The sequence below is a fragment of the Dipodomys merriami genome, unplaced genomic scaffold, assembly GCF_024711535.1.
Source record: "Dipodomys merriami isolate MVZ:Mamm:240054 unplaced genomic scaffold, mDipMer1.0.p SCAF_635, whole genome shotgun sequence".
NCBI lineage: Eukaryota > Metazoa > Chordata > Mammalia > Rodentia > Heteromyidae > Dipodomys > Dipodomys merriami.
This window is the reverse complement of record NW_027206219.1, coordinates 205,672-222,596: the sequence shown is the minus strand read 5'-3', so window position 1 is coordinate 222,596 and position 16,925 is coordinate 205,672. Positions and strand designations below refer to the sequence as shown.

Genomic DNA, 16,925 nt, shown 5'->3' with positions numbered 1-16,925 from the left:
TAGGCACTATATAGATAAATTAAAAACATCTCTAGGCTAGATTTGACACTCCAAGCTCTAGACTTGTGTTTGGTTCTTTGTGTATGAATCATGTCTCCTGATTCAAATGGGTGTTTTCCTTTCTGTTAGCATTTTTGGTATGTATCTTAATTATAGTAGTGTGCTGGTCTTTCTGCCTTAGTTGTTAATAAGTTTTTAAAATCTGTTTGAAACATTTGTTGTCATATATTGGCTCTTTCCTACATGTAATCCATCTCTCTACAAAATAGTTTATACATACCTGTGTGTATGGGTGAAGGAGGGTGAAAGAGAAAGAGAGAGAGCACAAGAGAAGAGTGAAGGAAAGAGGAGGAAATACATTTATTCTCTCATGGTATTTGATTCTCCTTCTCTTCTTCTGGAAGGAATTAGATTGGGTAATTGAATTGTTGCTTAAAAGTTGATCTGAGGTGCAGGGAATGTGGTTTAGTAATAGTGCTTGCCTACCATGCATGAGGCCCGTTGTTCAGTTCCTCAATACCACATACACAGAAAAATCTAGAAGTGAGGCTGTCTCTCAAGGGTTAGAGTGCTAGCCTTGAACAAACAAAGCTCCAGGACAGTGCCTAGGCCTTGAGTTCCAGTTCCAGGACTGGCAAAAAAAATGTTAAAGTAGGAATTCAATGGATATAGCCAAATGGTGGAGCTCTTCCCTGGTATGTGTGGGGTCTTAAGTTCTATCACTAGCCCTGTAAAAAAAAAAGTAAGTGTAAAATATAAGTCAATCGTCATCTCTTTTGTCACATCAAATGTTCCAATACTAACAGAATTTTGGTATATTTATGATGAATATTTTTAATAATAGCAAAAGGCCCAGAATAGTGTTTTATACTTATAATCCTAGACACTCCAGAGAAGGAGATAGGAGGATTAAGGTTTAAGAGCAGACCAAACAAAAAGTTAGTGTTTCAGAGATAGCAAGCATGGTAGTGTATGCCTGTAATCTCAGGTACTTGAGAGGCAGAGGTAAGAAATTCATAGTCTGAGGCTTGCCTAGACAAATTGGGAAACGCTATCTAAAAAACAAAAGCAAAAGGATTAGGGACATCTTTTGTTCCCTAGGGCCACCACTATAAATAGGAAACAAAACCCTAAAAAACTGTTCTGACAGAAATATTTTTGGATAGATTAAATCTCTGGAAGAGTTTTAGTAGGAAGTGATTACTAAAGATTTTAAAGGATAGTCAGTAAAAGGGGAAATAGATAATGAACCTCCTCACAATGAAAAACTTGCTCAGGGAAAGACTCTAGGAAGACAGGAAAAAGATAAACTATAAACTAGCGTGAAATATTTGCAAGCCATATAGTAGAGGAATTAAATCTCCAATAAACAGTGTTCTCAAGTCTCTGTAGTACATAATGATAAAAACCAAACCAGAATGATTGGATAATGACCAAAAGATACAAATAAATGTTTCACTGAAGAATATATATTCAGCAAATAAGCACATAAAAGGATGCCTTTGTCCCAGCCGTTAGAGGAATGCAATTTAAAAGGCTCAGTGAGGTACCACTACATACCTATTTGAATGGTTCAATCAAAATAGTGACAACACAAGGTTGATCAGAATTCAGGGGAACTTGATTATTCATACATTGCCACTAGGAAAATGAAGTGATAGTTTACTTGGGAAAAGAATAGAATAATACCTTGTTTTGAGACAGTACTGTGGATTGAGCTCAGTGCCATGGCACTATCCCTGAGCTTTTTTGCTCAAGTCTAGCGCTCTACCACTTGACCCACAGTGCCAGTTTCTGTTCATATGTTACTGAGGAATCAAACACAGGGCTTCATGCATGCTAGGCAAACTTTCTACTGCTAAGGCACATGCCCAGCCTAACAGTAACATTTAAAACTAAACTGAGTAGCCCAAGAGAACGCTTTGGTTCCCATAAACACCTATACATAAGGTTTCTGAATCATCTTATTTCTGTGATAGTCCCAAAGTACATTTATACCATGGACTATTCAGAAACAATAAAAAAAGTCTTAATACAATAGAAGTTGGTCTGGAGGGACTTAAATGCTGTGTAAAAAATTCTTAACAAGTGGCATGCTATGTAATTTCATCTATACTTCTTGAAGTGAAAGAGTTTCAGTTGAAATCTGTTGAAATCTGAAGATTGGTGGATTCTGCCACAATGAATTATGCTTCAGTTATGGAAGCTGTTATTAGGAGAACGTGGGGGAAGATCTGTGGGATCTTGTCTGTATTAATTTACTAATGTTCCTGCCTGTGACTCTGTGAAAGTGTCAAAAGATTTAGACAAATAATGTATACTAAAAAAGCTGACCTCAATCACTTTTTTCCCTTGGGCTTTCTGATAAAGATGATCCTTGAGACTCCAGTGATAAATGAAGATGGAAACTGGGAGTCAGTGGAGAATTCTGAGTCTGTGAAGAGTAATGAATCTGTTGACCAACATGCCAATCAAGAAAGTTAATGGAAGCTGTAGTGCCCAGTTGAAAAGACCAGATGTTGGGTCTTCCAGGAACCCTGAGACTGCAGAAGTTCTCCCTTTTCAGGTATTACAGACAGCCACTGACTAGAATCTCTATTTTTTTGTGGGTCATGGGGCTTTGAGCTCTGGGCTTGGGCGCTGTCCCTGTGCTCTTCAACTTAAGGTGAGCACTCTACCACTTGAACCACAGCACCACTTCCGGTTTTCTAATGGTTTATTGGAGATAAGAGTCTCATGAATTTTCCTGCCTGGGCTGGCTTTGAACTGTGATCTTCAGATCTCAGATACTCAGCCTCCTGAGTAGCTAGGAAAACAGGTGTGAGCCTCTGGTGCCCAGCTAGAATCTCTATAAAATATTGGGATTTAAAAATATTGGGGTTAACCTGGTACCCCTGGCTCACACCAGTAATCCTAGCTCCTGAGGATGCTTAGGTCCAGATGAAATGCAGATTCAATTTCCAAATTTCAGCAAAATGCTACACTAGAGGTATGGCTCAATTGGTAGAGTGCCAGTCACGAGCAAGCAAACCAAACGTGTGAGGCCCTGGTACAAGGAAAAAGAAGTTGGGGTTAAGAGACTCGAGCTCAATGCTAATTTAGGATTGAACTTCTTTACTTATTTTTACAACCATAAATAATAGTTTTTCAGTTCTATAAATGCCATCAGCAGTAATTACCTTTGCTGCATGGTGCCTACATGATGAAAACATGCAAGTGTCTGTCAGTCAAACAGTGCATTAAGCAAATATTATTTGGTTCCCCATACTTTGGCTAATAATTAGATAACTTACGTATATTATACTATTGCTCTCTAATTTTTCATACTTTATTTCTTTTTTTTTTTTTTTTTTTTTTGGGGGTCCGGTCGTGGGGCCGGAACTCTTGGGCCTGGGCGCTGTCCCTCAGCTCTTCAGCTCAAGGCTAGCGGTCTACCACTTGAGCCACAGCGCCACTTCCGGTTTTTTCCTTTTTGCTTATGTGGTGCTGAGGAATCGAACCCAGGGCCTCAGGCATGCAAGGCAAGCGCTCTACCACTGAGCCACCTTCCCAGCCCTTTCATACTTTCTTGTGTCTTCCCTCCCCCGCTCATTTACTGGGACAGTAGGAAACTTTCCAAAGATATATCCCAGGCCAGATGGGGATATTGGGGCACCTGGAACAAGTCCTTGCTCTCCTCAGGCTCAGCTACATTAGCAACTGTGTGTAAGATCATCAGTCATTTCATGACTGTCTGTGTTTGTTTACATTGTTACAAGGGACTTTGTTAATAAATCTCCTTCTACATTTGTTCAAGGGATTTATTGTTTGAAGACAAGTGATCATAAGATAGATGATAGACATCGCATGTAGAATTGTTAGCATTTTCGTATTAGAATGAAGTCTAGGAATTGCTATAAGTGTCTGTTCTTTAGTGATGTTGTATCAGAGTTTTTGTATAAAAAATGTTATACTAAGGAGATATTTCCAAGGATTAATAACCCTAATTGTTAAAAATAAACTGTCTTATAGCTATCATGATTTTAGACACATGGACTTTGATATTACATTTTTGAAATTTAGTTTGTTTAGTTTGTTTAATGAAGAGCAACACATTTTGATTTTTCTCTAGGACAAGATACTTCAAATATCATGGAAAAGGCAGAGACTTCCCTTGGGATCCCTAGTCCCAGTGAGATTTCAGCCGAAGTCAAACATGCTGGAGGTCTATATATGGAAACATTAAGTCCTAGGATACTTTGGATTCAGTAGCTAGCTTGTGCAATTTTGATACTAAGGACATGGGGACATTCTACAGGTGTGGTGTGTTGTCTTGTGAATCCAGCTGCCAGTTAGAGATCTGTGTCTTGGAACTGCTGATATCCCTCTACTCTGCCTCTGAAGTAATTTCAAGGACTTCTACGTATTAAAATTACATTGTCATATATGTTGAATATAAGAATTGCTTAGCACTTTGTTTGGCAACCAGGGCTAGGTGAATTTAAATCTGTCAGGACCAAAAAGTATTTTTGTTCATTTAAGGCTATTTTTTTGCCTTTTGTTCTTTGTTTGTTTGATTGTTTTTCTGCCTTTTGTTTTTTGATAACTGGGCATTGAACCCAGGTTGTTGCACTAGCTAGACAAGGTTTTGCCATTGAGCTGAGGTACATTCTAGCCTTTTTTCTATTTTCTTTTTGGCATTTTCTTGATCTACTGAGGGGCATCTGAGTTGGTTCCATATCTTAGCTATGGTAAATAATGCTGCAGTAAACATAGTTGTGCTGATAGCTTTAGGATGGTCTTGTTTGTGATCATTTGGGTATATGTCCAAAAATAGGATTGCTGGGTAATAGGGGAGCTCTATGTAGTCTTTTGAGGAACCTCTATACTACTTTCCAAAGTGGTTGAACAAGTTTACACTCCCACTAACAATGCAGTAGGGTTCTGTACATATCCCCTCGAGCATCTGTTGTTATTAGAGTTCTTGATTCTAGCCATTCTAACTGGGGTGAGGTGGTATCTCAATGTTGTTTTGATTTGCCATTTTTTTATGGCTAGGGTGGTTGAGCATTTCTTGATGTGTCTATTGGCCATTCTTATTTCCTCTTCAGAGAAGTTTCTCTTTAAGTCTTTAACCCACTTATTTATTGGGTAGTTGTTTCTTTGAGGATTTGTTTTTGGAGGATTTGATTTTTTGAGTTCCAGGTATATTTTAGATATGAGACCCTTGTCTGTTGTATGGCTAGTGAAGTACTTCTCCCCATCCATGGGCTTTCTATTGATCTTGCTAACTATGTCCTTTGCCATGCAAGAAGCTCTGCAATTTCATGCAATCCCATTTGTCCAATCTTTCTTTGATTTGTTGTGTTTCTGGGTCTCTTTTAAGAAAAATTTGGCCTGTGCCAAGGTTTAGTCTTGAAAGTTTGTATTTATCAAAAGGAAACCTGCACTTCTAATCCATATGGAAAAATTTTGAAGACCAGTTTGTTTTCTTCATCTCTCATAGCCCTTATTGTTTCTCATTTAATACTCTGTGCTCATCTCTATCATTTTTCTCTGGAAGGAGATTTATTCTACCTGTCTTTCTCCATCTTCAGAGTTATATTGCGTCTTGGCATACACACCTATCAGATACTAATAGGTTCCACTATCACTACTTGTGAATACCTAAGAGAGAATTGGATTGACCTACTTTCGGGTCCATAGTGCATGGGTCAGTAGAATGGAGAGATAACTTCATGGGACATGGCAAATTACTCCATATATGAGGCACTGTTCTTAATGATGCTTGCATAAGTGAGGCTACTTTGTCTGTGACTAACACACTATGTGTTTAAAAATGAATTTATTTTTCTCCCTGAAGAACTCTACAAATAGAGTATTGCATGTTATTTTGGCGAATGTAGGGGCCTGGTATCTTCACTTTTATTTGTTGGGTTCTTTATGATTTTGTAATTGTTGTCAGATCATGCTGTGAGTGCAGGTATGGTATTCTCAAACAGATAAGCTCAAATTCAGGAGTTACAGAGACAGGAAGTTTCATTTCTCCTCATGCTCCCAGCAGCTAGAATGGTTTAATGTCTAACTCTGATGCTTTGAGATGTTGGAAGATTAAAGTGTTGGCATTTTCAGAAATTTTTTATTAGGAATTGCTTTTAGTGGGCAAGGAAAACAGGAGTTAGAAGTATGTTTGGATAGTAAACAGCAGTGATTTCATAAGACTTGAAGGATATTTGTCATTCAGAGCCATGTTTTAGAAGGGGAATAAAAATCATGGAGAACCCTGGCAAGAGTGGCTAGTATTAATGTCTTAAAAAGTTAGAGAGTTAATGGATCATGAATATGAAAATCTAAGGAAAGGAGATAGGGAGAATACACCTTTTTTTATACCTTTGAAGACTAGCATGGAGAACAGAATTTAGGTTGTGTTTACTTGTGTCTCATGAGTAGAGAACTCCCACTACTCAGTGGAAGTTTTATGGACTTAGATTTTAGTTGAATATTAAGTGTACCAGAATAGAATGGGTGGCTTTTTCATCCTAACGTCTTTCCCATCTAAAATTTCTAAGCATTAATTTCACTGTGAAGGAAAGTATACCGGAGATGGGTTTTTTTTAGAAGTTTGAGATAAAAGATACCAATGAAATCACTTGGTATCTTTTTTGCAATTTTGTCATGTTCCTTTAAGGATGTTGTCTTCTGCTGTGTGTGTGTGTGTGTGTGTGTGTGTGTGTGTCTGTGTGTGTGTGTGTGTGTGTCTGTGTGTGTGTGTGTGTGTGTGTGTCTGTGTGTGTCTGTGTGTCTGTGTGTCTGTGTGTGTGTGTGTGTGTGTGCGTGTGTGTGTGTGTGTGTGTGTGTGTGTGTGTGTGTGTGTGTGTGTGTGTGATGTTCCTGGAGCTTGAAGTCAGGGCCTGGGTGCTGTTCCTGACCTTTTTGCTCAAGGCTGAGTAGCTAGGATTATGGTTGTCAGCTACCAGTGCCCGGCCTCTTTCTTTTTTAATGTGTATGTTCTGGCACTGGAGCTTGAATTCCGTCTTCACAGTCTACCTTGTCTCCCTCCTCCACAGCTGGCACTTGAACCCTGCCTCTGGTTTTTGCGGGATAAATAAACGGGGATGAAAGTCTCACAGACTCTTCTGCCCTGGTGGCTTTCCATTGTGATCTTTAGATCTCAGCCCAGAGTAGCTAGGACCATAGGCATGAGTCACCAGTGACCCTGTCCTGCTTTCCCAATTCAGATTCATACTTAAAAACTTTTTAACTGTTACTAAAAGATACTGGTTACAGTTATATAAGTTGGGTAAAGAGTTCATTTCTTTTTTATCAGTCATGGACATGAACTCTGGGCCTGGGCGCTGCCTCTCACCTCTAGAGCTCAAGGCTAGTTAATGCTCTACTACTTGAGCCACAATGCCACTTCTAGTTTTCTGATGGTTTATTGGAGATAAGAGTCTCACAGACTGGCATTGAAGCACAATCCTCAGATCTCAGCTTCCTGAGTAGCTAGGATTACAGGTGTGAGTACATTTCTTTTTGGACAGTGTCAACATTTCCTTCTCTGTTAGGCTTGTTTAGAGGGAGTCTAGTGTGGCCTTCAATCTTTTTTTTTAATTTTTATTTTTTTATTGTGATTGATTACATAATTTCCCCAGTTTCAGAGTATTGTGGGATAGTGATGCTGTTAAAGTCACAAACACACTCTAACTTTCCTGGAACAAATCGTCTATTACGGTATAACATTTATGAGTTCTATGAGCTTTGTGATACAGTTATTTCTTCCGCATTGGGTGGTATGTACATTTCTTTTGTTTTGCATAGTATCAGCTGTTCCCTCTTTCCCATTTGTTCCCTCCCTCACATAGCTGTCATTAAGTTGCTTAGTTCATTTTGGTCAATGTCCTGTGCAGCTGATGGGTCCCGCTGTTGTATGTTTTCCCCTGATTCCCTCTAGTTCTGTGTCATCTTCCTGGTTCTCCTCTGGTGTACACATATATACCATACATGTGATCAGCAGCATGGAGTTATTTAGTAGTGGTTTGCCCAGATGAGTGGAAGTTCTTTGTTTCTTAAGTCTTGTTAATTTTGTTGTATCACCTAACATTTTGGATTTAACATCCACTTATCAGGGAGACCATACACCATTTGTCTCTTTGCTTTTGGCTTACCTCGCTCAACATGATTTCTTCTAGCTCCATTATTTTGTCATTTCTAATGGCTACATAATATGCCATTGTGTATAGATACCACAATTTTTGGATCCATTCATCTGTGGTGGGGCATCTGGTTTGTTTCCATATCCTAGCTATTGTGAACAGTGCTGCAATAAACTGGAGGTGCATGTGTCCTTGTATACTGGTTCCTGTTGTTCAGGATAGATGCCTAGAAGTGGTATGACTGGGTCTTAAGGGAGGTCAATCTTTAGCTTTCTGAGGACCCTCCAGACTGCTTTCCAAAGTGGTTGTATAAGTGTACATTCCCACCAGCAGTGTAATAAGGTTCCTCTTTCTCCACGTCCCCTCCAGCATTTGTCATTGGCTGATTTGTGGATATGGGACATTCTGACTGGGGTAAGGTGGTATCTCATGGTTGTCTTTATTTGCATTTCCTTCACCACCAGGGATGGTGAACATTCCCTCATGTGTTTCTTTGCCATTTTTATCTCTTCATCTGAGAAGTCTCTCTTTAATTCCCTTGCCCATTTAGTAATTGGTTTGTTAGGTTTGGGAGGGATTAGTTTCTTTTTTTTTTAATTTATTTTTTATTGTGAAAATACTGTACAGAGGGGTTACAATTACATGGGCAAGATAATGAGTACATTTCTTATCAAGCATTGTAGCCTCCTCCTTTGTTTCCCCTACCCATCCCTTCCCATCCTCCCCCCTGGCCCCCTCACCTAATCCTCCCCGCCCCCCCCAAAGTTGTAAAGTTCTTTTTTGACATAACAATTTGTACTTCTCATTGTTGCGACGGGTCCTCCTGTATCCTCATTTAAACGACTTGTTTTTCCCCTTCCCCTGGGATTAGTTTCTTGAGTTCCCTGTATATACTGGATATTAACCCCTTGTTTGATATATTGCTGGTAAATATTTTTCCAAATTAGTTGGTTGTCTTTTTAGCTTGGTTGCGATAGCTTTAGCTGTGCAGAAGCTTTTTATTTTAAGGTAGTTCCATTTGTCGAGTCACTCTCCCAATTTTTTGTGACTCTGGGACTCTGTTCAGGAAGTTTCTTCTTGTGCCTATAAGTTCAAGTGTCTCTCCTACTCTGTCCTGCAGTAGTTTCAGAGATTCAGGTTTAATGTTAAGATCTTTAATCCATTTTGAGTTGATGTTGGTGCATGGTGGTAGGCTGGGGTCCACTTTTAGTCTTCTGCATGTGGCTGCCCACTTTTCCCAACACCAGTGGTTGAAGAAGCTTTGTTTCTTCCATTGTATGTCTTTTAGCCTTCAATCTTAAGGACTAGTTTATCTTTACTGCTGCGCCCTGATTCCTCTGAATTCACTCTTATTCCTCAGGTTTTCAGTGAAATCTGTTCACTTTGGTTGTTTAAAAAACCAGATGTTTCAGCATAGCTTGAGCTATGGGGATTGTGTTGCTTACTACTTATGCTAGTTCTTCTCCCAACTGTGTGATGTTACCTAGTGTTTGAACAGTGTATTACTCAGATACATACAAATCAACACATCTGTAGATTCTTGGAACATTTTACTTATATAGCTGCATCCTCTGAAGTTTTTTGACTTTAAAGTAGTAGCTGCTTCAGCCTTCCTTGATGCCAGACTTTATCCCTGACTTACATTGCCTGTGAGTGTTCTGTTGTCTGTAGGTTCTCCTCTGTGTGTTGGGGTTTGGAACTTTTCTCTAGGCAGAAAGCCCAGCTGTGGCGTTGACTTTGTTTCTCTTTTCTCCTGGACCAAAGTGTTTTTTTTTTTTTTGTCTTTTGTGTAGTATCTAAAAATAGTTCTTTCTTCTATTTTGTCTGGTTTTCTAGTTGCTGTATAGGAAGGCAAGTGTAGAACTTGAAAGCAAAAGTTCTCTCCATAATAGAGTGTTTGATATAATATAGTTAAATTACTTGGTGTACTAGTTGATCTAGTATAAGATTTTTAAAGGTAAACAGAACTAATTATTCTTGAAACATACTCATCTTTGTAATGTATATTGATTCCCATACTAAGAATCAGCATAGTCTTTTAGGACAAAGTTGAGCTATAATTTTCATACAGTAAAACTTTTTTTCTGCAATATGCCTTTGTGTTGAGAAATAATGGTTATGTTAATACTGTATAATCACAGTATATTGTGATGCACAGATACAGAATATTTTCTGTATTTGTATGGCTCACTGAGATATAAGAATATTTTCATTATCTGAGGGAGTTCCTTCATGCCAGTTTGTAGCCACACCTTTCTGTCTGTTCACAGCATTTGCCAACCATTGATCTGTCTCTGACTATAGTTTCCCCTTGTTTAGAAAAATGTTTACTATGTGCAGATCAATATTTTTTTTTCTTTTGCCAGTCCTGGGGCTTGAACTCAAGATTTGAGTGTTGTCCCTGACCCATTCTGTACTTAAGGCTAGCACTCTACCACTTGAGCCACAGCACTATTTCCTAAATTTTTTGAGAAGTCATTTGAAAATAAGAATCTCATGGACTTTCCTGTCTGGGTGGCTTCGAATATGATCTTCAGCTCTCAGTCTTCAGAGTTAGCTGAGAAGCTAAGATTGCAGGCACGAGTCAGCAGACCACCATTGCCTGGCTATTGGAACCTTTCTTTCTTTCTTTTGGCAATATGAAGTACCACTTGAGCCACATCCTTAGTCCTTTCTTCTGCATGCCTCTATCTATCTACCTATTTACCTGTCTATCTATCTGTCTATCTATCTGTCTGTCTATCTATCTATCTATCTATCTATCTATCTATCTATCTATCTATCTATCTATCTATCTATTTATCTATCTATCTATCTATCTACAGGGAGTAGTCATTATTTTGCTCTATATTCTCAGTGATGTCAGTTCAAAATGGCAGGGAGGGCATGGCAAAGCAGAATCAATCATACGATGGCAACTAGAAAGCAGAAATAGCTAGTTTGTTTTTGGTTCTGATCATAGGTTTTGCTTGTGCTGGCTTTGGACTACAATTCTGCGTCTACTTTGTAAGCAGCTGTGATTATAGGCATACACTGTGTCTTTGGATTCTCTTTTTATTCTTTTCACTCTGTAGCCCAAGCATCCTTGACTGGATATGAATGTAGCTTAGGCTCGCCTCAGACTCACAATACTCATACCTTAGTCTCTAGAGTATTGGCATTATAGGCATGCACTACACTACAATATTTGGTTATACTTTAGCTTTATGCTTTATATTTTTTCTTAATTTTCATACTGAAAATTAAAACAGTGAATTTTCATAATGTGAACTTGTTCAGAATCTTTTTTTTTTTTTTTTTTTGTCGGTTGTGGGGCTTGAACTCTAGGCCTGGGCTTTGTCCCTCAGCTCTTCAGCTCAAGGCAAGCGCTCTACCACTTGATCTACAGCGCCACTTCCGGTTTTCTGGTGGTTTATTGGAGATAGGATCTCACGGTCTTTCTTGCCCGGCCTGGCTTTGAACCGCTATCCTCAGATCTCGGCCTCCTGATTAGCTAGGATTACAGGCGTGAGCCACCAGCGCCCGGCATTGTTCAGAATCTTTAAGAGACAGTATGCCCCTTCTAGGAAGATAACTATAGTCCTGACTTTTATCTTAGATTAATTTTGTTTGCTTTTATACTTTACATACTTATAGTACATTTTGTATCTAGCTTCTTCCACAACATTTTTGTATTATTTGACCATGTTGTATTTTGGATGTGGTATTCCATTTTGTCACTATGTCATATTTTATTTATCCCACAGTTGTTAAGCATTGAAATAGTTTCCGTGTTGTAGCTATCACAAATACGGCTGCTCTGAATATTTTTGTTTATGTCTTTTTTTTGGCCAATACTGGGGCTTGAACTCAGGGCCCAGGCACTGTCCCTGAGCTTCTTTTGCTCAAGGCTATCACTCTACCACTTGAGTCACAGTGCTATTTCCTGATGTACTGAGGAATTGTTCTCAGGGATTCATGCATGCTAGGCAAGCACTGTATAATTAAGCTGTCTTCTGATGAACCACTACACATATGTAGCATAGTAGATACTGGCCAGCAGTTTTCCAAAGAGGAGAACCTACTATGGTTCCACATGCGGTGTGTATTTATTTCCCTTGCTGTTCCACATTCTTCCCAGTACTTAGTATTGTAAGTCACTCTTAAAGAATTGAAACATATAAATGGTTGGGCACTGGTGGTTCATGCTTGTAAACCTAACTCTTCAGGAAGTTGAGACCTGGGGTTGTGGTTCAAAGACAGCCCAGGCAGGAACATCTGCAAGACTCTTCTCTCTAATGAACCAGCAAACAAAGTAGGAAGTGGAGCTGTTCCCCAAGTGGTAGAGTACTATCCTTGAGGAAAAAAGCTCATAGACATCACCTAGGCCCTGAGTTTTAAGTCCCTGGACTGCTACAAACCCCCCACAATATATGCAAATGTATTTTCCCAGTATAGTAGTAATGACATTTATGTTGCTATCTAGGGAAAGGACATTATTAGTGGGAGTTTAGATGCCTTAGAATTCATTGGGAAGAAGACAATGGATGTAATAGCAGAACGGGATCCTGTATTTAAAATGACTAAGGGTTTGATGAACCGGAATTCTGCACTGTCTCAGGTACTGTTACCTTTACTGGTTTGATTGCTGTTTTCTGTTGTTTGTGTGTTTTTTTTTTTTAATTTGAATTTTTCCCTTTGTTACCTTGGGACTTTGTTAGTGTGTTTTCTTGTAAAGAATTATCAATGCATTATAAAATTAAGGCATTTTTTATGGGCTGGATTTTTTTTATGGGTTTGTCTAATGCTTAGACAAACAGCCAGCTCTTTTCTTTCTGCAGTTGCCTCTGTCAGTGCAGTACAAAATCCTGAGCGCTATCAAGATTACTTATTAGGTTATTGTTGAAACCACTTTTGGAAATGCATGTGGCTCCTTAGGTGCTGCTGTCTAACATCAAATTTTGTTTAGCTTCTTTTTTATTTTTTGCAGCTCCTGATCCTTAGTGAATTTGACTTGCTGTCCAGGAATGAAGGGTAGTACTTTATACTGGAACTTAGCTTTGCTTCTTTCCACTCTTAAAAACTTTCCCTTGAGCTCTTATTATTTGCTGCATCTATGCTTCCATCTCTTTTTAGGTTTTAGAGTAAGAGGCCAAGGAAAAAGAATAGCTAAGACCTCCAATGAGGTAGCCATGGAAACAGACAAGAAAACTCATTGTGAGCTACCCTTTGATGAACTTCAAGAACATCTAGAAGTTCTGGCGATGCTTTCCCAAGAAAGTGAAATAAAGGTAATTCCAATCCCAAACTCCCAGCTGAAAAGAGTCTTCAAAGAAAAAACATTGCATGGTTTCTTTTCACTTTGTATATTTGGAAAACGAAATGTGTCTCTGAAGGAGATGTGCGTTGCTGGAAATATTATAATAGAAGAAAAATATCCCCTACTGTTTAATTGTTAGAAATAGTGAATAAGTCAAATGTTATTTCTCTTAAAATTATAGAAAAAGAACAGGGCTGGGAAGGTGGCTCAGTGGTAGAGCGCTTGCCTTGCATGCCTGAGGCCCTGGGTTCGATTCCTCAGCACCACATAAGCAAAAAGAAATAGAACAGAGGTCTTAATATAAGATATCCTTTTCTTTCACTTTAGTCTTTCATTTTCTGTTTTTTCTCCAGTGTCATGGGTTTTTAGGTGTCAAAAAGCCTGTTATAGCTGCTAATTTGTATATAATTTCCTGTTAGTTCATCTCCTCTGATAATCTAAGCCAATCTTTCTTGTCTTCCTCCTCCTCCTCCTCCTCCTCCTCCTCCTCCTCCTCCTCCTCCTCCTCCTCCTCCTTCTCCTTCTCCTCCTTCTCCTCCTTCTCCTTCTTCTTCCTCTTCTCCTTCTTCTCCTTCTCCTTCTCCTTCTTCTTCTTCTTTTTCTTCTTCTTCTTCTCCTTCTCCTTCTTCTCCTTCTTCTCCTTCTTCTCCTTCTTCTCCTTCTTCTCCCTCTTCTTCTTCTTCTTCTTCTTCTTCTTCTTCTTCGTTGGTCTTGGGGCTTATACTCTGGCCCTGGGTGCTGTGCCTCAGCTCTTCAGCCCAAGGCAGGCACTTACCGCTTGAGCCACAGCAACACTTTCAGTATTTATTCTGGTGGTTTATTGGAGATAAGAGTTTCATGGCTTTTCCTGCCTGGGCTTCGAAGTCATGCTTAAGCACTGATAATTTTCATTTATCTTTTGGCCTATATTAATTTTGGAAATACAAATTCTGTCTATTTTCCTATAATATCTACCCTTTAGTGTTATGGTTATTAAAAAAATTAGTTCTGGCTCTAATCCTAGCTCAGGAGGCTGAGATCTGAGGTTAATTGAAAGCCAGACCAGACAGGTTATTTTTGATAAACAACTCAGAAAGCTGGAAGTAGTGCTGTAGCTCCAAGTGTATATCGCTATCCTTCAGAACAAAGAGCCTCAGGGATAGCTCCTGGGTCAAGCTCCAGGATCTGCAAAAAAAAAAAAAAAAGAACTGGGTACTGCAATCCTAGCTATTTAGGAGAATGAAATCTGATGATTATGGTGGGAAGCCAGCTCAGATAAGAGTGTCTTTGAGACTTTTATCTCCAATTAACCACCAAAAAGCTGGAAGTTGTGCTGTGGTTCAAATAATGGAGTGCTAGACTTGAGCACAAAAGCTACGCCCCCAGGCCTTGAGTTCAAGCCCTAGGACCAAGACACACACACACACACACACACACACACACACACACACACACACACACACACACACACACACACACACACACACACACACACACACACACACACACACACACACACACACACACACACACACACACACACACACACACACACACACACACACACACACACACACACACACACACACACACACACACACACACACACACACACACACACACACACACACACACCTGTGCTGGCATGAGCTCTTCAGTCTTTTCTCCTTATGAGATTTTTTTCATTAATATTTACACAATATTTTATTATTTTCATTCAGGTGAAATCTTTCCTTAATTCTCTGAGTGGAGAAGAATTAGAGGCTCTAATATTTGAATTAGAACAACTCAGAAGCATTTTCCCTAGCAGAATTTTATGAGGAAGAGGAAGAAGAGAAGAAAGGTAATATGAAAATTCAGAATCAGAGTGGGAAGATGCAATGTATTTATTATTACTAGAGTATTTATTATTACTAGGGTATTTATTATTATTATTAATATTATTACTAGATTATTTATTATTACTAGAGTAATTTGTGTGTTTGTGTGTGTGCACGCACAACGCCTGTGCTGGTCCTGGGGCTTGAACTCAAGGTCTGCTTGCTGTCCCTGACCTTCTTTGCTTAAAGTTAGACCTTTAAGGACTTGAGCCACACCTCTACTTCCAGTGTATTTTTTGTGATTAGAGATAGGAGTCTCATGGAGTTTTCTTTCTAGGCTGGCTTCCAACTGTGATCCCGAGATCTCAGTTGCCTGAGTAGCAGTCTGACGAGGATAGCCACTGGCACCCTGCATCTCTCTCTTTTTTGCAGTGAGAATTTTCATGTAGAATTCTTTTTGCAACTTTCCCCCATCTAGGTGTTCAGACACGTCAGCCTCTTGCTTATGTCTTCTTTTTTTTTTCCCTGTCAGACTCCTCTTAGCATCCCTCATACTGATATTGTTCATACACCCCTGCCAGTGATTACAGTTAAAGATTGCTCTTTTCAGAGTTTGTCCTCAGTTTGGCTAATGTTTCTTTATATCTCTGGATACTTCATCTGTGCCTCGTGACTTGTGGGATCCTTAATCCCATCTTGAATTGAGGCAGAAAAGGTGGTAGTACCTAAAACATGAGTGACAATCTTACCCCTCCCTGCCTCCACAATTTAAAGCCTGTATCTCTTAGAAAATATGAATGTTGAAGCTGCTCATTTTTTATAGTAATTAGGTAATGTGGCAGTTAGTATAAAATGTAATTTCTGGACAAATGAATCTTAAGGGTTGTTTTATTTTAACATTTAATTAGATATATTTCTAAGACATATTATCTGCTAATTGGCTATTTTAAGAAAGTGGAATCCAATGAATTCAGTTTTGTCTTTTTTTTTTAAGCTGGTCCTAGGACTTGAACTCAGGGCTTGGATGTTGCCCTAAGCTTTTTTGCTCATGGGTAGTGCTCTACCACTTGAACCACTGCACCACTTCTGGCTTCTTCTGAGTAGTTCATTGGAGATAAGAATCTCACAGACTTTTCTGCCTGGGCTGGCTTTGAACCATGATCCTTAGATCTTAATTTCCTGAGTAGCTAGGATTACAAGCATGAGCCACCAGTGCCTAGCCCATTTGTAGTGTTTAAATGAACTATTTACTTTGCCATGGAATGACATTTTCACTCTGAAGTATACAAGTGGTCATAGAGACTAGAATTTTATTTGGTGAACATTTCTTAAAAGTGAATGAAATGAGCCTTTACGACGAGAAAAGCAACGATGTATGAGTCGTGATACACATTCAAACTAAGTTTCAATTTTGTAGAATGTATTTATTGCTCTGTTGAGCTTTGTAGCTTCCCAGTGCTGTTTACAGACTATGCTGATGAAATCTGTGTTGATAATACCAGCTATATTCATTGATTTCAGGACAGTTGGTCAGCATTTGGAAGATTTGTGTGACTCAGTGTGAGTATTTTCCCATTATTTAATGTGTGATGTTAGCAAATCATGTACAGGCAAAAGAAAAGAAAAGACTAACTGATTTTAATTTAATACATCCAAGCAGAAAATCTTATGGTATAGCTTCAGGCTCATTGCTAT

The 16,925-nt window shown here is 39.0% G+C and overlaps 1 protein-coding gene across 38 annotated transcripts in view; it reads left to right on the top strand.

Annotated features, from left to right (window-relative positions):
* The window catches only part of LOC138815294 (protein FAM114A2-like), a 214,093-nt gene that overhangs the window by 83,647 nt on the left and 113,521 nt on the right, over window positions 1–16,925 (top strand). For 7 of the 38 annotated variants that reach the window (XM_070004618.1, XM_070004616.1, XM_070004597.1 and 4 more), the window contains 6 exons: window positions 2,371–2,566; window positions 12,598–12,732; window positions 13,102–13,145; window positions 13,248–13,402; window positions 15,132–15,253; window positions 16,752–16,790. The exons of 1 other annotated variant lie outside the window; for it this stretch is intronic. In XM_070004618.1, coding sequence (XP_069860719.1) covers window positions 2,447–2,566; window positions 12,598–12,732; window positions 13,102–13,145; window positions 13,248–13,254 — 306 coding nt within the window. In that variant the 5' untranslated portion in view covers window positions 2,371–2,446 and the 3' untranslated portion in view covers window positions 13,255–13,402; window positions 15,132–15,253; window positions 16,752–16,790. Of the gene's footprint in view, window positions 1–2,370; window positions 2,567–4,111; window positions 4,205–12,597; window positions 12,733–13,101; window positions 13,146–13,247; window positions 13,403–15,131; window positions 15,254–16,751; window positions 16,791–16,925 lie in introns of all 38 variants that reach the window. 30 more of the 38 variants (XM_070004609.1, XM_070004607.1, XM_070004608.1 and 27 more) reach the window with 9 other exon arrangements.